At 40.4% G+C, this 18689-nt stretch overlaps 1 protein-coding gene across 4 annotated transcripts in view; it reads right to left on the reverse strand.

Moving 5' to 3' along the window:
* The window catches only part of mocos (molybdenum cofactor sulfurase), a 135750-nt gene that overhangs the window by 89866 nt on the left and 27195 nt on the right, over positions 1 to 18689 (reverse strand). For all 4 annotated transcript variants that reach the window (XM_073054297.1, XM_073054296.1, XM_073054298.1 and 1 more), the window contains one exon: positions 13713 to 13789. In XM_073054297.1, coding sequence (XP_072910398.1) covers positions 13713 to 13789 — 77 coding nt within the window. The remainder of the gene's footprint in view (positions 1 to 13712; positions 13790 to 18689) is intronic.

The raw sequence follows: 18689 nt of genomic DNA on the forward strand, positions 1-18689 counted from the left end.
ATCTTCCCCCTTTAAAATAAAAACAAACACAATACTATGTCCTCATAAACTTGCAAGGAACAAAATCCTTTCCAATAAAGATATTTACATTCCGTAGCTGATGTCTTTTCTTTAATTTTTCTAATTTTTCAACTTCAATTGTGAAGAGCAACTATAACCCCCATCCTCTCTGCAACTTTCAGTCTCTAGGGTAGTTTAATGATCCTTTTTGGTCTGCCGTTTGTTTCCACAGGTGGATTGCTCGCATTTGCTGTGTTGATACTTATTTCATTTTGAGATCAACATGTTCAGTTTACTTTTCATTTGTTGGCCCCTTTGGTGTACTGATAGGTGAAATGCCACGGCTATGGCTAGTGGTCGTAGATCTACATGGTTCCTTCTCAGGTGTCCCTCACTCAGTCTGGATCAGCTAGAAATGTGGAGCTACTTCCTCTTGCACATATCTTTGCATGGACCACATGCCAGAACCGTTATCTCAGATTCACACTTGATCTTGAGGCTTCAGGACTGGTAGGCTTTTCTCAGTCTTGTTGTGATACTTCGTTTTTCTTTCCCTTTTACTTTAGTCAATTTGACCTTGTATGCTCCTTCAGCTGTCAACAGGTTTTCATGCACTAGAAGGTTAGTGCATATGCATTGATCCATCAGTGTCTGGGCTGGTGAAAGGCCACTTTGTGGTGGTGCACTTCTGTAAATCATTAGACTTTTGTAGAAATCCTCTCATCCATCTTGCACTTTCAACATGAGGCCCTTCACAAACTTGACTGAACTCTGCTAGGCCATTAGATTTTGGGTGATGTGGGTTGATGTCGAAGCCCCCAATTATTGTCAAAGGACTCAAATTCACAGCTTGTAAATTGTGGACCATTGTCTGATACTACACATGGACCTCCATGCCTCACAAGCACAGCTTTCAGGAAGGTGATATCCGCTTTGCTGGATGCTCATTAGTGTTGCAACCACCAGGTAATTGGAAAATTAGTTTGTTACAACAACATGATTCTTCCCATTACAACCAAACAAACCTACTCCAACTTTGAAGTGTGGCCTGTCTGGTACAGGGTGTGGTGAATGCAGTTCTACTTGCTACTTTGGTCTGTAAGCAAGGTGTATTTCAGCTCATCTGAAGCAGTGGTCTGTCTGATGTCTTGGTTCATTCGTGGCCAGAACATCACTTCATGAGCTCTGCATTTATTTTCCTCACCAAAATGCCTTCGTGCATCTTCAGATACATTTCCTTGCATGGTGACACTGGAATCACAAACCTGTTCCCCTTGAAGACCATATCTTTCACTACTGGCATGCAGAGTTGAAATGCCATTAATCCCAATACACATTGGACAGTCAGTCTTAGCTGCTGGCCATCCTTTCCATATCGTATCTTGGAGTTCTTGCATTGTTTCATCTGATCCTGCTGCTTTCCTACTCAGCTGTTCTAGTAGGAGACACTAGAAGGAGATGGCAGTCATGTTAACATAGGCCTGTAGATCTGCATTAACCTCTTGGTCACTTTTTTTCTTGTCAACTGCTCAAGACAGCATATCAGCAGCAAATGTATATTTTCCCGGTGTGGAGATCATCTTCACATATTTCTTCAGCCTTATCAACTTGTTCTGTATCCTCTTGGGATAGTCATTCAGTGGCTTGGTCAAAATTGAGACCAGTAGTTTATGGTCTTTTCAGTTAGATTGCTGGTACACTCCATAGGTGCAGGAGGAGTCAGCTTATCCATGACAGGAACTCTCAGCCTCTCACCTGAATTTCTTGGTGAATTCAGGGACTGCTTCTGGAACAACATGCTCTCTCATCTGCTGGCCGGTTTCTTTCCATCACTTGCTGCTAGCCCCTTTTGTCTCATGCAACCTCTTTCTCAGTGACACACAGTATTTATTTACTCCCCATGTTTAGATCTCACATCAACTTCTGGCACCTTGTTATGTTTGTTATTAATAAAGACAAACTTTGCATAGGTTTATGCTAGAACATTTTACGACTGTACCCCTGTTCAACACTGAGCTCTGCTAACCATCGTAGCTTCCGGTTCAAGGTGAACTACCTGCATTGCCCACTGGGACTGAAGTTCACAAAATAACACACTGGGCTTCATATCGCAAAGTACCACTTGCTTAACAAACTCTATCCAAACATCCTTTCCTCCCACAGATGCTGGTCAACTCTCCAAGTTCCTCCAGCAGGTCTGTTGTTGCTCAAGAGTCCAGATTGAGATGTCCAATTGATTTAGCCACACAAGGTTTAAAAAGGGGAAAGAGTTTCAGATTCCATCACTCCATATGTGAAGGTGCACTACCCAATGCCATCCTTAGGCAGCTAGCTCAGCTCTTTTCCACCAATTGTTTTTTCAGACTGATCCAATATAACTGTTCATCTCTGCTTCTGCAGCAGTAAGCATCTGGGTATTCCAATAGAAGCTCAGACTTCAGTCATACAAGCTCAGTTTGCTGCCTCCTGAACTCAATTTGCTGCAATGCTAGATTGAACAGTGATGACCGTGTAGCCCATTAAAACAATCCAGCCCTTGCTCCTCTGACAGATTTCTAAGAACTGGGGCACTGTTTAACAGACAAAACCCTCAAACCCACTCTGATGGTAACGACACTTAATAAACCATGATCAGGGGTGGAAGAGTTTACATCGGATGGTTCAAGCAGAGGTAAAGAATTAACATGACCTCATTGGGTTGAGATGTCCGGCTTCGTGTGATGCAACTTCATAATTCTAAAAATTGTGAACATTCCAGTATGAACCACAGCTAGAAATAAAATTTAGATTTATGTCCTGTAGTATACAAAGTGTATAATGCAATGTGATTTGCTCTCCTTATATTTCATGTTCTTGAATTTTAATATCTACAATTAAACAAGACTACCTAGTGATTTGTAATTATTTGAAATTTGTAAAGCTTCAACTTTCCCCTTATTAATAGACATACATTTGAGAAACGGGTTCAGAGATTTTATATGCACAATGAAGAATGCCTAACTGAAATTTGTATAAAACTGAAAGGCAATAAATATCACATCATTAAAAGCAACTTTCAACACATTTAATTTATACAACACATTAATTTATAGGTTCCTTCAGACCAAAACTGAAGGGACAAAACTTCAGTCAGAGGTCGACATGAAAGTAAGGCATTGTCTTGTGTTGCAAGCTTCTCTCCAATGTGGCCACCAATTATTCCAACTTTTGCTCACAGAGGGAAGAATTGTTTGGCACATTCAACTGGCAATCCTTCAAAAAATATCAGAGAGAACCTTTTATAAACCAACATTAACTTCAATTGGGATATCTATTCTGATACATTGCATTCATTCAATTTATTATATAATAGGGAGGTGAATTTTAAGTTCTTCTAGCCTCCCAGAAACATTTGCAGTGTGAAGTACAGGGGAAAGTTAGTTGGGGCTGTGCAAGGCAAGAGTAAAGGTAGCTACCTTTTGGGCGATGAGCTGCTTACTTTTATTGTGATAGTTTATGTGGCACAACGATCAGCCTGCACCTTTCTGAAGTCTAGTGTTGTGTTATCAGTGAACTTAATCATATATAGTTAATTACTGTTCAACCATACATGAATACAGCCAAATGAAACAGCATTCCTCTGGGACCAAGCTGCAAGTACATGCAGCACAAGCGAACACTGGAGAGCAGAACTGCCAGAAGTGGCCAGCCAAAACCCAGTACAGATTCCAGCATGTTCACAGAGGCCCCTGCTCTCTCCCAAAGCACTACAGCAGGCAACCCCATGGCTTGAGGCCTAGTCCTCACCATGACTGAGACAACGCAGTCCCCTGCCATCAGTCTCTCCACTGAACCAGTGAACCAGACTTGTAGCATTCAACATTACCAATGTCCAACAGGGTCTTGCGATCATAATAAAAATGTCCAAAACAATTACTCACAGCTCGCACCATCTTGGCACAACAATGGTGTGCAGCAAGTTCAGGTGACAACACAACAACAGTACACAGTAAGTCCAGCTCCATCACTATCCAGCAACTTGCTGATGGGGTAAACCTGCAGTACTTGATGGTCTTAGCATCCAGCAGTATCTTGTGATCATAAAAGTGATGTAAAGGACCAACAATTACACCTTTGAATGAATCCAGAGTGGCTGCTGTATCTGAGCACACCTCAATCTTATCAAACATTTCCTGTGTGCTCCTATGTTATAATGTTGAATGTTCTAACTTCTTACCAACAATCTTCAGTTGCCTTGTCAATAAACTTCCTGTCATCTTAATGGCAGTGGTTTACTTATTACACAATATTCAATATAATTTACAACAGAATATTAAGCAGTTCATATGTCTGCATGTACCTAGACATGGATTGCAAGTGGCAGATACCATTTACACCACACAAATGCTTAGTAATGATAATTTTTCCCATGAGAGTCTACCCACCTATTCTTGATGTTCAATAGTAATATTTATCATAGAGTCTCCCATATCAACACTAACCAGGAATTTAACTGGACCATTCATGCAAATATTGTGTCTACAAGAGCAGATCAGAGACGGGACATTCAATGGCAAATGACTTGCTTACCAACTCAGCAAAGCATCTACAAGGCTGAAGTCAGGACCTTAATGAAATATTCTCCACTTGTCTGGACAACTACAATGTGGGCAACCACTGAAAAGGTCAATAATATCTGAAACAAAGCAGTTTACCCCAATTAAATCACTTTCTCAGCAGCACATACCATTTGTGAAATGCCTTCTAACATTTACCAGGACAACTTCAACAGCACCTTCCAAAGCTATGATCTCTGTACTCAGAAAAGCAAGAGGTGCAAGGGACAAGCACCACCAAGTAACACACCGTCCTGACTTGGCCGAACACAAGTAACATTATTCCTTTCTCAGTGTTTGAACTCCCCACTGAAGACACCATGATCTTAACTTGACAAGAGGAACTGGAGTTCCGGTATTAAATTCTCAAGAGTAATTAAGAATGGGCGACTGTACTTCCTTAGAAGGTTGGCGTCATTCAATGTCTGCAGTGAGATGCTGATGATGTTCTATAGGTCAGTTGTTGAGAGCGCCCTCTTCTTTGTGGTGGCGTGTTGGGGAGGAAGCATTAAGAAGAAGGACGCCTCACGTCTTAATAAGCTGATAAGGAAGGCGGGCTCTGTCGTGGGCAAAGTACTGGAGAGTTTAACATCGGTAGCTGAGCGAAGGGCGCTGAGTAGGCTACGGTCAATTATGGAAAACCCTGAACATCCTCTACATAGCACCATCCAGAGACAGAGAAGCAGTTTCAGCGACAGGTTACTGTCGATGCAATGCTCCTCAGACAGGATGAAGAGGTCAATACTCCCCAATGCCATTAGGCTTTACAATTCAACTGCCAGGACTTAAGAACTTTTTTTTTTAAAGCTATTATAAATGCTTTTTGAGTTAGTGATTTAGATGCATATCATATTATTACTGAGTTAAGTATTGTATGTAATGAGTTTTTGCTACAACAAGTGTATGGGACATTGGAAAAAAAATGTTGAATTTCCCCATGGGGATGAATAAAGTATCTATCTATCTATCTATCTATCTAAATGTCTAAAATGTCCACAATCTGTAGACATATAAAACAGGGCTGGCCCTTTGGGTAATTGCAATGATATCCCTTGAACATTACTACAATTTTCAATGCTTCTTCTCAATATTCAGTCTAATGTATATTTCTCGACTGCAGAAATTGGTCTGGTCAAGGCAGATCAGTAAGCAACCAACCACTGAGGACACAGCTTCCACTGCACTCAGTACTGATATTTCCAACCACCCAGTAATGTATCATCTGGAAACTGCAAAGTACCCTACAGAGCTCCAAGGTTTATAGATACAGAAATCCATAGCATCTTCATATATGAATGCTACATTGGGCCTGGGTAATCAGTTGTTCTAAATCTGGAATTGATGGTGTCCATCATGTTCCAGTTTCTGTCCACAATGGAGAATAATACACATATATTAATTGCCAAACACATTAAAATACAGACTGTATATTTTCAAAAAGCTAACAACTTCCATTTACATAACTTGCCATCACTGTAGGAGCTGTAACGAGAATCTGCTCTAACTCCATCTACAAGTCTGCAGATGATACCACCGTAGTGGGTCGTATCTCAAATAATAATGAGTTGGAGTACAGGAAGGTGGTTTCTTAGTAACATGATGTTATGACAATAACCTTTCCCTCAATACCAGCAAAACAAAAAGAGCTGCTTGCTGATTTTAAGAAGCAGGGTGGTGCACAAATTCCTCTCTATATCAATGATATTGATGCTGAGAGAGTTGAAAGTTTCAAGTACGTAAGAGTGAACAAAACCAAAGCCTGTCCTCATCCAACCATATAGATGCCACAGCTAAGGTGGCTTTACCAATGCCTCTAGTTTCTTAGGAGACTAAATAAATCCAAATGTCCCATCGACCCTCACCAGTTTTTAATTAATGCACTGTAGAATGCACCCTATCTGGATAGATCATGGTTTGGTACAGCATCACCCATGCCCATGACCCAAAGAAACTGCTCGTGGACATAGCTCAACAAATTGTGGAGCTCTCCTTTATGGACTCTGTCTATACGAAATTCTGAAAGCATGTACCATCCAGCTCAAGGACAGCTGCTACCCTGCTGTTACAAGACTATTAAATGGTTCCCTAGTGAAATAAGATGGACTCTTGACCTTACAGTCCACCTCGTTGTAATCTTACACCTTATTGTTTACCTTCACTGCACTTTCTCTGTAGCTGTTACACTTTAAAGATTAAATACTTCAAAATTAGCTATATTTATCACAAGTACATCAAATCATACAGTGAAATGTGTTATTTATATCAAATCAATAAGCGAGGGTGGTGCTGGGCAGCCCACAAATGTCGTCACATTTCCGGCGCCAACATGGCATGCCCACAACTTACTAACCGCACATCTTTGGAATCTGGGAGGAAACTAGAGCACCCAGAGCAAAGCCCCAGTCATGGGAGAACATACAAACTCCTTACAGACAGTAGTGGGATATGAACCCCAATCTTCCAGCTAACGTTGTAATAGTGTTACACTAAGCATTATAATACCTTATTGTTTTTACCTTGTTCTACCTCAAAGCACTGTGTAATGAATTGATGTGTGTGGATGATATGCAAGTCAAGCTTTTTATTGTCTTTCAGTATGTGACAACAATAAACCAAATTAAATATTAACAGTGGGATAGCTAAACAAAAATATCCCATTTTAAAGAAACAGAAGATATTTTAAAGAAGGGAAGCAGCTGATGCAAGAATTTCAGAGTTTGCAACCTGAACAGTTGAGTTGCAATAAAGATTTTTCTCATTTTTTCCTCAGTTTTTCTAACTTGCTGAACAAATATCTTTCATTATTTGGACTGTTATCCTCAATGATATTTGCCACCATTTAATATGAAAACTTCTTTACTGCCCATGATATTCCTGTAAAAATAGACTGTGATGATTATTCCAGGCAAGGAAACAGAAGAAAACCTGAAACATCGCAAATGCTGGAAATCGGCAATAAAAGAGAAGGACTGGAAATACTCAGCCTTTGAAGAGAAAGAAAAAAAGTTAACAGTTCAGGCAACTACCTCGTCAGAACTTGGACAGGTTAGAGAAACTTGTATGTTTTAAAATCGTAGAAAAGAGGAAGAAGTGCAAAGAAAGAAGGGACACTGAATAATACAAGTAGTTGTGCTTTTAGCAGAGAAAGGGAGAATGCCTGTTACTTACAGTTGATCTGCCTGCAGGTGTTGTAAGCGAGGGGGGTGGTATGGATTATGATAGAGGAAGCAGAGAGAAAAACTTCTAATTATGAAATACAAAGAACGGCAGATCTGAAATAATAACAGAATCTGCTGGAAACATCCACAAAGTCAGGAAGCATCTCTGGAGAGAGTAAGAGAACAACTGAGCTCAGGTGACAGTTGAATAGCCGTACATGAGAACTGCTCAGTTCTTATACACAGCAGGAGACAGGAGAGCGCATCCCAGTTTCCTGAATTGGTAAGTTTGATGTCAAGTCTTGGTAGAGTGGGAACAGGGGGTGTGGGTTTGGGTCCAAAATACCTCAGCAGAAGTTGACATGTTGGTCCGTAAATTTATAGTGAGGACTGCTTTAACAGCGGATGAGGCCAAGTACAGAGATCACAACTCTTAGTGGATCAAAACTACAAAGCTTTTGTTTAAGACGGTGATTCCCAATTTGGGGTGCAGGGCCCTTTCAGTGAGGGGAACAAAAATTTACAAATGGGGAAAAACACTGTTGGGAGAAACTCAGAAGTTCAAACAGCATCAATTCAGGGAAAGAAACGGATATTTTAGGTCAATAGCCTTAACTAGGACTTGGGACATGTTTTACTGACAGTAAACGTGATGTTTTGTTTAAAAAGTTCAGGAACCACTGATGTAAGGTTCCAACTTGACCAGAGTCTGCATCAGTCAAGTTTCATTTTCAAGTTTAATTTTAATTTTAAGTTTAAGTTTAATTTTCATTTAACTCTGTACATGTAAATGAAATGTTTCTCCTAACCAGGGTGCAAAGCACTGAGATATACATAACACACAATAACTTGTGAAAAGAAGAATAACATTTACAGATGGATTACACATAAATAAATACAGTGCATAAATTAAATGTTGCAAGGGACAGAACAGATTAACCAGTGACACTTTGAATTCGATATGATAGGGAGTTCAGAAGCCTCATGCCCTGAGGGAAGTAAGTGTTTCCCATACTGGCAGTGCTTGTTTTTAATCCATTGGAGTCTCCTGCCTCATGGTAGAGTCAAAGAGGATGCAGGATGGATGCGTGGGATTGTTAATACTACTGTGCTGCCTTTATGGCAGTTATTTAGTTTATAATATTTTCGCTTAATAATTCATTTGTTAGCATTTTTTAGTTAAAGTTAGGATTGTTTAAGTAAATTCATTTGTCTGTAATATATCGCGGCTGCGATGATGTCACATCCGGTTTCGCCGCGTCTTGTGGGAAAATACCGGTTCGGGATAAACGCAAGGGTGGGGGGCGCTCACATGTGGCGCCGCAGCGCGAGCAGTTTTCTCTCTACGCACCAGAGACACAGTGAAAGCAACGCTGTAAGTCATGAGATAATCGATATGTTGAATTAAAATGTTAACGCTGATTCTGTTAAAAGTAACGACGGTCGATAAGGTTTATGTTTTCGTTAGTTAAAGAGTCGGGATAGTTTGTGTTGAAGTGTATTTAAAGCAGTCAATGGAGCAGGTAGATTCTGACTGTATGCTGCACTTTAATGTAATGTAGTTATTGTAGTTTTACCTTTGCAAGTATTCACGATGTAAATGTGATATTTAGAAGGAAACAAACATTGTACCAATCTTGTATTGTTTTATCAACAGTTTTCACCATACGTTAATGTGAAGAGTGAACAGTAAATGGTTAATCTTACTGCGACCTTGTTTTCATTGACTACGGTTTAACTCGACGTTTAGTTCGGCGTTCCGTTACACCCGAGCGAGAATGTTACAACTACGTTTGCAGTGCTCATGATGGGGATGTCAGAACACACCTATAAAATGCAGTTAAGGTGTGGGGGGGGGGGGGGGGGGTGAGCCTTACTTTTCTCAATCTCTTTAGGAAGTAGAGACTTTGCTGTGCCTTTTTGTTCAGGGGGATTCTATTAGGGAACCAAGTGAGGTCATCCATAATGTGAACTCCCAAGAACTTGGTGCACTTAACACTCTCTACAGAGGAGCCATGTAGTCACAGAGGGGGATAGTTCACCTGCAACTTCCTGAAGGCCACAATGATTTCCTTGGTCTTCTCCATGTTCAAACATGGGTTGTTCTTTTCACACCAGTCAACCAACCGCTCCACTTCCTCTCTGTACTCCGATCCCTCGTGACATTGTTGTGTCATCCGCAAACATAATGACACCGTTTGATCTACATCCTGCGATAGTCATGTGTCAGTAGTGTGAACAGCAGCGGGCTGAGCACACAACCCCAGGGAACACCAATGCTCAAAGTAATGGAGCGAGTGACAGTGCTGTCTACATGGACTGACTGTGGCCTATCTGTTAAGAAGTCCACAATCTATTTGCAGAGGGGGGTGTTGAGAGCCAGCGAGGACAGATACCCACCAGTTTCTAGGTATGATGGTATTGAATCAAACTGAAGTCTATAAACAGCAGCTTGGCATACAAGACCCCATTTTCCAGGTGGGATAGGAAAGAGTAGAGGGCAGAGTCTATTGCACTGTCAGTAGATAGATTCAAGCAATGAGCAAACTGGAAAGGGTCCAATGTAGCTAGATGTAAGGCTTTAATGTGCTCCAAAAGCATTTCATAATGGTTGATGTGAATGCCATCGTACGATAGTCATTTAGGCAAGTTTTATGTCACCTTCTTTGCAATGGAATGATGGCTGCTGCCTTGAAAACCGAGGGGACAGTGGACTGTTCCAGAGACATGTTGAATATACCCGTCAACACCTCAGTTATCTGGGATGTGCATATCATCAGGCCCTGCAGCTTTGTGTGGGTTCACTCTGGCCAGGGTCTTCGTCACCTCAGCTTCAGCCAGACAAAGTGTCTGTTCCCCTGGAGAGGGAGAGGTATCTTCCTCACCAGCACTTAGTTCTGTGCATCAAACTGGGTGTAAAAGACATTCAGACTGCCAGGGTGTGAGGCATCCTGGTCACTGCCACGCAGGGTACACTAGTACTCTGTAATCCTCTGAATTCCCTGCCACTTTCTCCTTGTGTCCCTGGTATCGCAGGTGGCTGCAGATTCCCTGAGAATGCTCCCGTTTACCTTCCTGATGGAGCGGGAAAGCACAGTTCTTGCTTCCCTGAGAGCTATCACATCCCCCGATCTAAAGGCAGCAGACGATCCCTCAGCCTGGCATGGACCTCTGCAGTAAACCACGGCTTCTGATTTGCTCTCACCTGGACGTGTCTCATGATGGCAACGTCCTCAATACACTTCTCTGTGTAGCTGGTCACAGAACCCACATAATCCTCGATGTTAACGCGGCCAAAGGTAGCAGCCTTCTTGAACATTCTCCATTCCTGTTTTCAAAGCAGTTCTGCAGTGCTGACATCATCCCCTCAGACCTTTGGAACTGGTTTGGCCTGCTTGATCACTGTTCACATGCTGGAGTTAGCATTACAGATAAGTGATCTGAGAGCCCACTGTGGGGTCGAGGGAATGCTTTGTATGCACCTGGTACGTTAGTATAAACCAGGACTAGTCTATTTTCACCTCTGGCAGCAAAGCAACATGCTGGTGGAACTTAGGCAGGACTGCCTTTAGGTTTGCATGGTTAAAATCCCCAGCAACAATGTGGGATACCACCAGGGTGTTTGATTTGAAAGTCACTGATGGCACTGTAGAGCTCAGGCAGTGTGCCTCGCCAGCATTAGTGGGGTGGGGGTGGGGGGAGAATATATACAGCCACCAACACAACTGTAGTGAACTTCCTCGGTATATTAGATGGTCTGCGTTTCACAAAAACGAACTCAGTCACCAGTGAACAGTGGAATGCCACTGCTAAAGCTTCTGCACACCAGTTCTTATTTAAGTAATCTCTTGCCTGAGATCGCTGTCAGCCCGAAACGCACTGAAATGTTCCAGCCAGATGGCCACATCAGGTATGGAGCCATGAAGCGAAGATTCCGTGAGAATGAGTGCACAGTCGTTCCTTGTCTCTCACTAGTTCAAGATAATGGATATTTGCCAGTAAGAATGACAGAAGAGTCGGCTAAAGGGCTTCGACCAAAGTCACTCCAGATCCCAGTTCGCCTACCCTTCTTTTCTTGTGCACCGCTTTCCACGGCATCTTCCTTGGATGTCTATAGCAGGAAATGGCATACACAGTAAACACAAGTTGCAGAGTTCTCTACAGTCGAATAGTTCACTAGCCAGGTGGAGTTGCGATGCACAGTATATTTAATAGCCAGCAGCAATTTCCGATCATAACAAAGACATAGAGGATGAACCATTAAACTCTGCCTCTGAATCTGCTGCCGTCTTTTTAAGATGTTTGTTGTTCATACACTTACAAACCCTAATGGAAAGCTATTTCTTGTCTGCTAACTGTCTATTTGCAGCCAAGAAATAAGCAGTTGAAAAAAAAACACAAGCCTCACAACTGAAATTGGAGTATTTTCCGTTGATAGAAACATCCAAGACAAGAAACTCCAATGCTCGCTTGGAGACTTTTGCTTCAACAGAGGAAACTGGTCTCTTGTTCTGATTGGCCAATCTATCTCCACCCTCCCCAGTCAGACAGTTCAAACTTCAAAACCAAGAACAACCCTTCAAGCAAAGTTCATTCTCGGACTGAGATTCAAATAGCTGTTTTCTGGAATCTTGCAGTACCATAGCTGTTAGGTTCTTGTGCTTTTGTGATATCTTTTTAAACTGAATCATGAAGCTAGCATGTTTTTTTTTAAAAAAGAGATTTCGTTTAAAGAAGATCTCATTATCCTGTGAAAATCATGTGTCTCTATTGTAAGCTAACTGAGAAGCAAAAATACATGGTAGATTCTTTAAAAGATTGGACTAGTCTCATTAGTATTGGTTTAGATAGATAGATAGATAGATAGATACTTTATTCATCCCCATGGGGAAATTCAACTTTTTTTCCAATGTCCCATACACTTGTTGTAGCAAAACTAATTACATACAATACTTAACTCAGTAAAAAAATATGATATGCATCTAAATCACTATCTCAAAAAGCATTAATAATAGCTTTTAAAAAGTTCTTAAGTCCTGGCGGTTGAATTGTAAAGCCTAATGGCATTGGGGAGAATTGACCTCTTCATCCTGTCTAAGGAGCATTGCATCGATAGTAACCTGTCGCTGAAACTGCTTCTCTGTCTCTGGATGGTGCTATGTAGAGGATGTTCAGAGTTTTCCATAATTGACCGTAGCCTACTCAGCGCCCTTCGCTCAGCTACCGATGTTAAACTCTCCAGTACTTTGCCCACGACAGAGCCCGCCTTCCTTACCAGCTTATTAAGACGTGAGGCGTCCCTCTTCTTAATGCTTCCTCCCCAACACATGATGCACAACATGAAGTTCATGCTCTCAAAATGGATTAATGTTGTCGAGAACAAACTTGAAATGCAACTAAATTTAATGTCCAGTTATCTAAAAATTGATGATATGGGCTCACTAAATGGTCTTCCACTAGATGGTGCTGGTTATCAATGTCCTATAAAGCCTTAAGACACTCAACATTTTGGGAACAGCTTTTTCCCCTTCAGCCATCAGACTTCTGAATAGACAATGAACCCATGTACACTATCTCAGTATGTTTTTCTTTTTTAAAAAAAATCTCCTTTTGCACTACTTATTTAATTTTTATAGTTATTTATTATTGTAATTTATAGATTTTTAAAATCTGTACTACTACTGCAAAACAAATGTCACACTATTTGCCAGTGATATTAAACCTGATTCCAATCTGAAATAGAAATGAAAATGCTATAAATGATTAACAGGTCGGGCAGATCTGTGTATAAAGAAACAAAGTTAACATTCAGATCAAAGATCCTTTGTCAGACTGGTGAATGAGAAAACAGATTAACAGATCCATGACACTGACTAGCAGCTTTAACAACTTGTGCACTTCCAGCACAGAAAGTTTTTATTGCATTACCAAAAAGTTAATGTAACACATTATTACTGACCTGTAATTTTTTCCAGTGCATTAAATCCATGATTTACAGCTATTATATCAAGGAATGAAACAGTGCCATCCTCAAACCTGGAATGAAAATTATATTTTAAAATCACACAAACAGTTCAATAAATTAATCATATTTGTCTCCAATCTGATTGCAATGGCATTAAACTGACATTACACTTGATTTGGCTTCAAGATCCTAATTATTGTTTTATCAATGCATTTTATTCCTTAGTCAGTTTAGACCACGGATATATGTCTGTTTTAAGAGATTCTGCAGAAGAATCAATTCAGTACCCATAAAAAGCCCAAGTTTAAATCATTGGACTAAAAAAAATTGATGAATAATTAGATTTCTATGAGAGGAAATAAAGTTTGTTCCAACAATTTTTTTTAAAAAAATCACATGTTAAATGCATGGATCTTCTGCTTGTTGGTATAAACAAAGCAGTTACATTTAATGCATATTGATCGAGAGTCTAATGGCACAGGGTTACAAAAACAACCTTTTCCTTAAAGTCAACAAAAAAAAAGTTGGCCATCCACTTCAGGAAGAAGAGCAGAGCACAGTATAGATTCATGGTGACAGTGATAGTTCAGAGCTTTAAGTTCCTGAGTATAAACATCACAAGTAGCTTGGCCAAGTCCAAGAAATGGGAAAAAGAAAGCACAACAGCACCTTTACTTCCTCAGAAGACTAAGAAAATTGGGCCTGTCCCTGTTGATCCTCCATTTTGATTGACGCACCACACCTTGGCATGGCAAATGCTCTAGCCAAGGTTGAAAGAAATTGTCACCTTGCTACTTTGGAAAAGTAGTCAGCATAATTGAAGACCACTCACACCCCGGACATTATCTCATCCCTTTTTCCACCAGGAAGGTGAAAAGCTTGAAAACATCATCACCAGGCTCAATGGCAGCTTCTATCTTGTGATTACAAGACCCTTGAATGCACTTTTACATTAAAGATGAACTCTCAACCTCACAATCTACCCTGTCATGGTCCTTGCACCTTACTGTCCACACACTGCATATTCTCTGCAACTGTAACATTATCTTCTGCATTCTGGTTTTGCTTTCCCCTTGTGCTATCGCCATTTACTTGCTTTGAATGGATGCAAAGTTTTTCCACTTAATCTCAGTATACATGACAATAAAAAACCAACACCAAAATATTTTGTTAAATAATCATAAAGCATAAAGGAGATTTTTTGTGCAACTTAAATTGCATTTCAATTCTAATTAAATGGAATTAAACTTTCAATCATACTCAAATTACTCCTAGTTTTATAATTCACATGAGGTTTCTGACTCAGTGTGAAGATTATCAGAATGCAATTGTTCCTACTTAAAAATGTGAAGATATTTTCTACAGGAAAATGCAAATAATTAATAAAAATTACAAGTTAATAGGAACAGCTTTATAATCGCTATCGCAATATACTTATGTATGGCATGATCTGCCTGAATGGCACATAGAGCAGTTTCTTGAACAACAAACCAAAACCGTTGAGACTGAGTGAGGGAATTAATATGGCTATTAATATGGCTTACTTCTAAAAACTGAGTTCCCAGTCAAAAAATGTATGTTCGATTCCTTATTACGAAACCAGCCAAAGTCAATTAAAATTAGCAATATTTGCAAAACTAACAGAATTAGCAATATTTGCAAAACTAACAGAATTAGCAAAATAAGCAAAGTTACTGCTCAACTAAAAATAAGGAAGAGAAAATCTGCAGATGCTGAAAATCCGAGAATCACACACACAAAATGCTGGAGGAACTCAGCAGGCCAGGCAGCATCAATGGAAAAAAAGTACAGTTCACGTTTCAGGCAGAAACCCTTCGGCAGGATTGGAGAAAAAAAGCTGAGGAGTAGATTCTCCCTTCTTCAGTCCTGTATCTCTTTCACCAATCAACTTCCCAGCTCTTTAGTTCACCCCTCCCTCTCCCAGTTTCACCTGTCATCTGTATAGTTAGTGTGAAATTTTCAAATCCTTCTTAAACTGCTTCATTAGATTTAGAGCATGCTGTTCTGCAATCTTCCTGCTATTTGGCATGTTAACCTCTTTCCTTCTCAAAAGGTAAACTAATCTGGTAGTAGCTATCGACCAGTTTTGCAGAATTTGTAACCAGCTCCATGAACTTGTGATCTCTTGACAAACAAGGTTGTTCATCCATACTGCATTCAGGGAAGTCTGCCTTGAACTGCACTGTCAAACCTCATCCAGGTTTAAACTGAGATCATGTCAGCTCAGGCTGTGCAGTCTCTCCAATTACAATTGCCTCCTTTCAGTGGTTCATTCACAGTATAACACAACATTGTTCCAATTGCACAAGGTCAATTATTAACACAGTGAATTATTTGCAACATATCCAATACTCTAGGTACCTCCATCCCCATCACCAGCTCAGTTTCTGAATCAATCTCTAGCAAATGAACACATTTCCAGGGAGACTACCCTGGAGATCCCTCTGTCATGAAACATTTCATTTGTGGATATGCCTACTTTCCTGGATATAGATATTTGATAGATCACAATAGCTTACACCAGCTAAGCCAGCCACTTCCAATCCTGAGGCAGTGTAGATACTCATGACTTTCTCTTGACCCATGATGTGCAAGAGACTGCGTGTCCTTTTTCCTGTTGGGTTGAACTTATTCATTCAGCTCACTGTGCAAAACATGGCTGTACCCTCTTGATCTAGGAAAGTACAAGTAACCACCATCTTATTACCTACTTAGACTTCATTTGTACTGGAATTATGGGAGGTTTACACTCATGATCACCAAGGCCATTGGAGACCAGGACACTACTGTGTCTGATTCTTCCATGGATTGTTTCAATTCTGCTCCCGTTTCACTGGAATGAATACCAATGTAATGCCCTGGTTCATATTTTTACTGTTATGCTATATGTATTTCATTTTGGCAGCTCTGTAAGAGCAGTCTGTTCTGTGTTCATGCTTACTTGGGTTACTGTTGAAGATGAGAGAAGAGAAATCTGTGCCATCCAATTAGGATGGTTGAATTAAGGAGAGGTTCCTCTGGTGAGGGACACTAAGGTTGGGCTTGCAACTTTTAATCAAGAGGAGATCGAGAGAGAGAAGATGCTGGGGAGAACCAGTCGTAGCATCCAGTTTGTTCGAGATGGATTGCGAGCAATGTTCAGAAGGTTGTGTGAGCTTTCACACAACTGAGGACCCAGTGCACGAGTGACAGAGAAGTTGAAGATGAGCTCCAACTTGTGCACATTTGACTGTTTAATTAGAATGGGCCCTTTTCTTTTTGTTATTCTTTACTAACCCTATAATTAAGATTCATAAATATAATTCTTTAAACATATGCAGTGTATTGTCTGTTACTTTTTGTGGCATTAATTTGTAAGAGGGTAGCAAATGACACAGCATCCACACAAACTGGGGCTTAGGGTGGTATCACGCGCACCTCAAATTTCACAAGTTTGGCGGGATCAGAGGTTGTCTTCCCAAGATTTATGCAGCCAAGGAAACCAGAGTGTTTCATGAAGTATGCTGGGATGCTTAAAATCGCATGCCTTACATGAAAAGCACTTTCCACAATCCTTGCTGACATGTCCTGTACACAAGCAGGCAAAACAAACACCATTTTCCTTTAGGAAAGCAATCTTCTTACTATGAGCCCTTTTCTCCAGCTGACAGCACAAATCCAGTGTGTGTTCACCCTCGCAGAAGACCAACCCTCTTTGGCTGATGAGACCATTTCCCTTCTATTAGTCCCGATTCACTTTTAGCGTTACTTCTCACAGTGGACACAATAGTGGCAAAGCTGCTTTCTTTGGCCTTAGAATGAAGTTGGGCCTTAGTTTTGTTCACACCTTTGCTCATTGCCAGGGATGGAGCATCCATGACATTGTACCAGCCTAAGAAAAAGACTATAGTCTTGAAGAGCTTTCATGTCTTCAGATTTGATAGAAACCCAAGAAGGTCAATTTGCATGTAGGCGGATACAATTTTCTGTTTATTACCAAAATGTTCCTGAAGTATAGCCTTAGCCTTGACATATCTTTTCTTACAGTTGACATGCTGAAAACTTCCAACAAGATCTCTAGGATGACTCCCAGTGTACTGTTCAAGGAAATAGAGGCAGTCACTATCGCTGTTAGTCTTGCCTTCTACACTATTTTTAAAGGCCTTCATGAATGCATAATACTGCAATGGATCGCCATCAACGATTTGAATCTCTCTTTTAGGCAAAGATGAAATGCTTTGTTGTTGTGCCAATAAGGTTGTTTTTTTTCCATTTTGCTTTGTCATATTATCCATAATACTGTTTTAAGCTCTATTGTCTGAAAGAAGAATGTCCCCATGCTCAAAGTGAATGAACCCATGAACACTTTGAGCTGTTTTGATATGACATAGGTTCAGAGTGCTTCATTAGTGCAGCCTGAGAGTAAACACCCTGATGGAAGGTGAGATACATATTCACTCATTGCAGCAATGTGACCTTCAATGTAACATGTTTGCGTCAACCATTTTTTCACATTCTCTTTGAAAGGACTGCTGCAGCTATCAGTGCTTGAAAAACATTCATTATTTATCCTGTTCATCCTTGGAAAGTAAAGAAATGAGCATTCTTAGTAACCGCTTCACAGATACAAGTCAAATTCTCAAGATGAGATTGCACTTGCACAAGATCCTTAATTGATGGTATTAAATGTTTAATTTTGTTTTCATTTGTTTCATATTCTTTTTGAAAACTTTCAATCTTATTTACCAAAGATTTGGCAATAAGTTTAATTTCTCTTTTGCCAGTCCCAACTTCAGGGTCACTGACATCAGTTCCATGCTTTGATTCACTTAGTTCTCTTCTCATTGTGCAACTTGCCATTAACTCTGTTTGCCCACAGCGCACTGTCATGTTCAATAAATGTAGGCAACAAAAACTGTCCATGCATTCACAGCGCTTAAACCAGACCAAACACACAGCATTTAATTCAAT

Source organism: Hemitrygon akajei, chromosome 8, assembly GCF_048418815.1.
Source record: "Hemitrygon akajei chromosome 8, sHemAka1.3, whole genome shotgun sequence".
Taxonomy (NCBI): Eukaryota; Metazoa; Chordata; class Chondrichthyes; order Myliobatiformes; family Dasyatidae; genus Hemitrygon; species Hemitrygon akajei.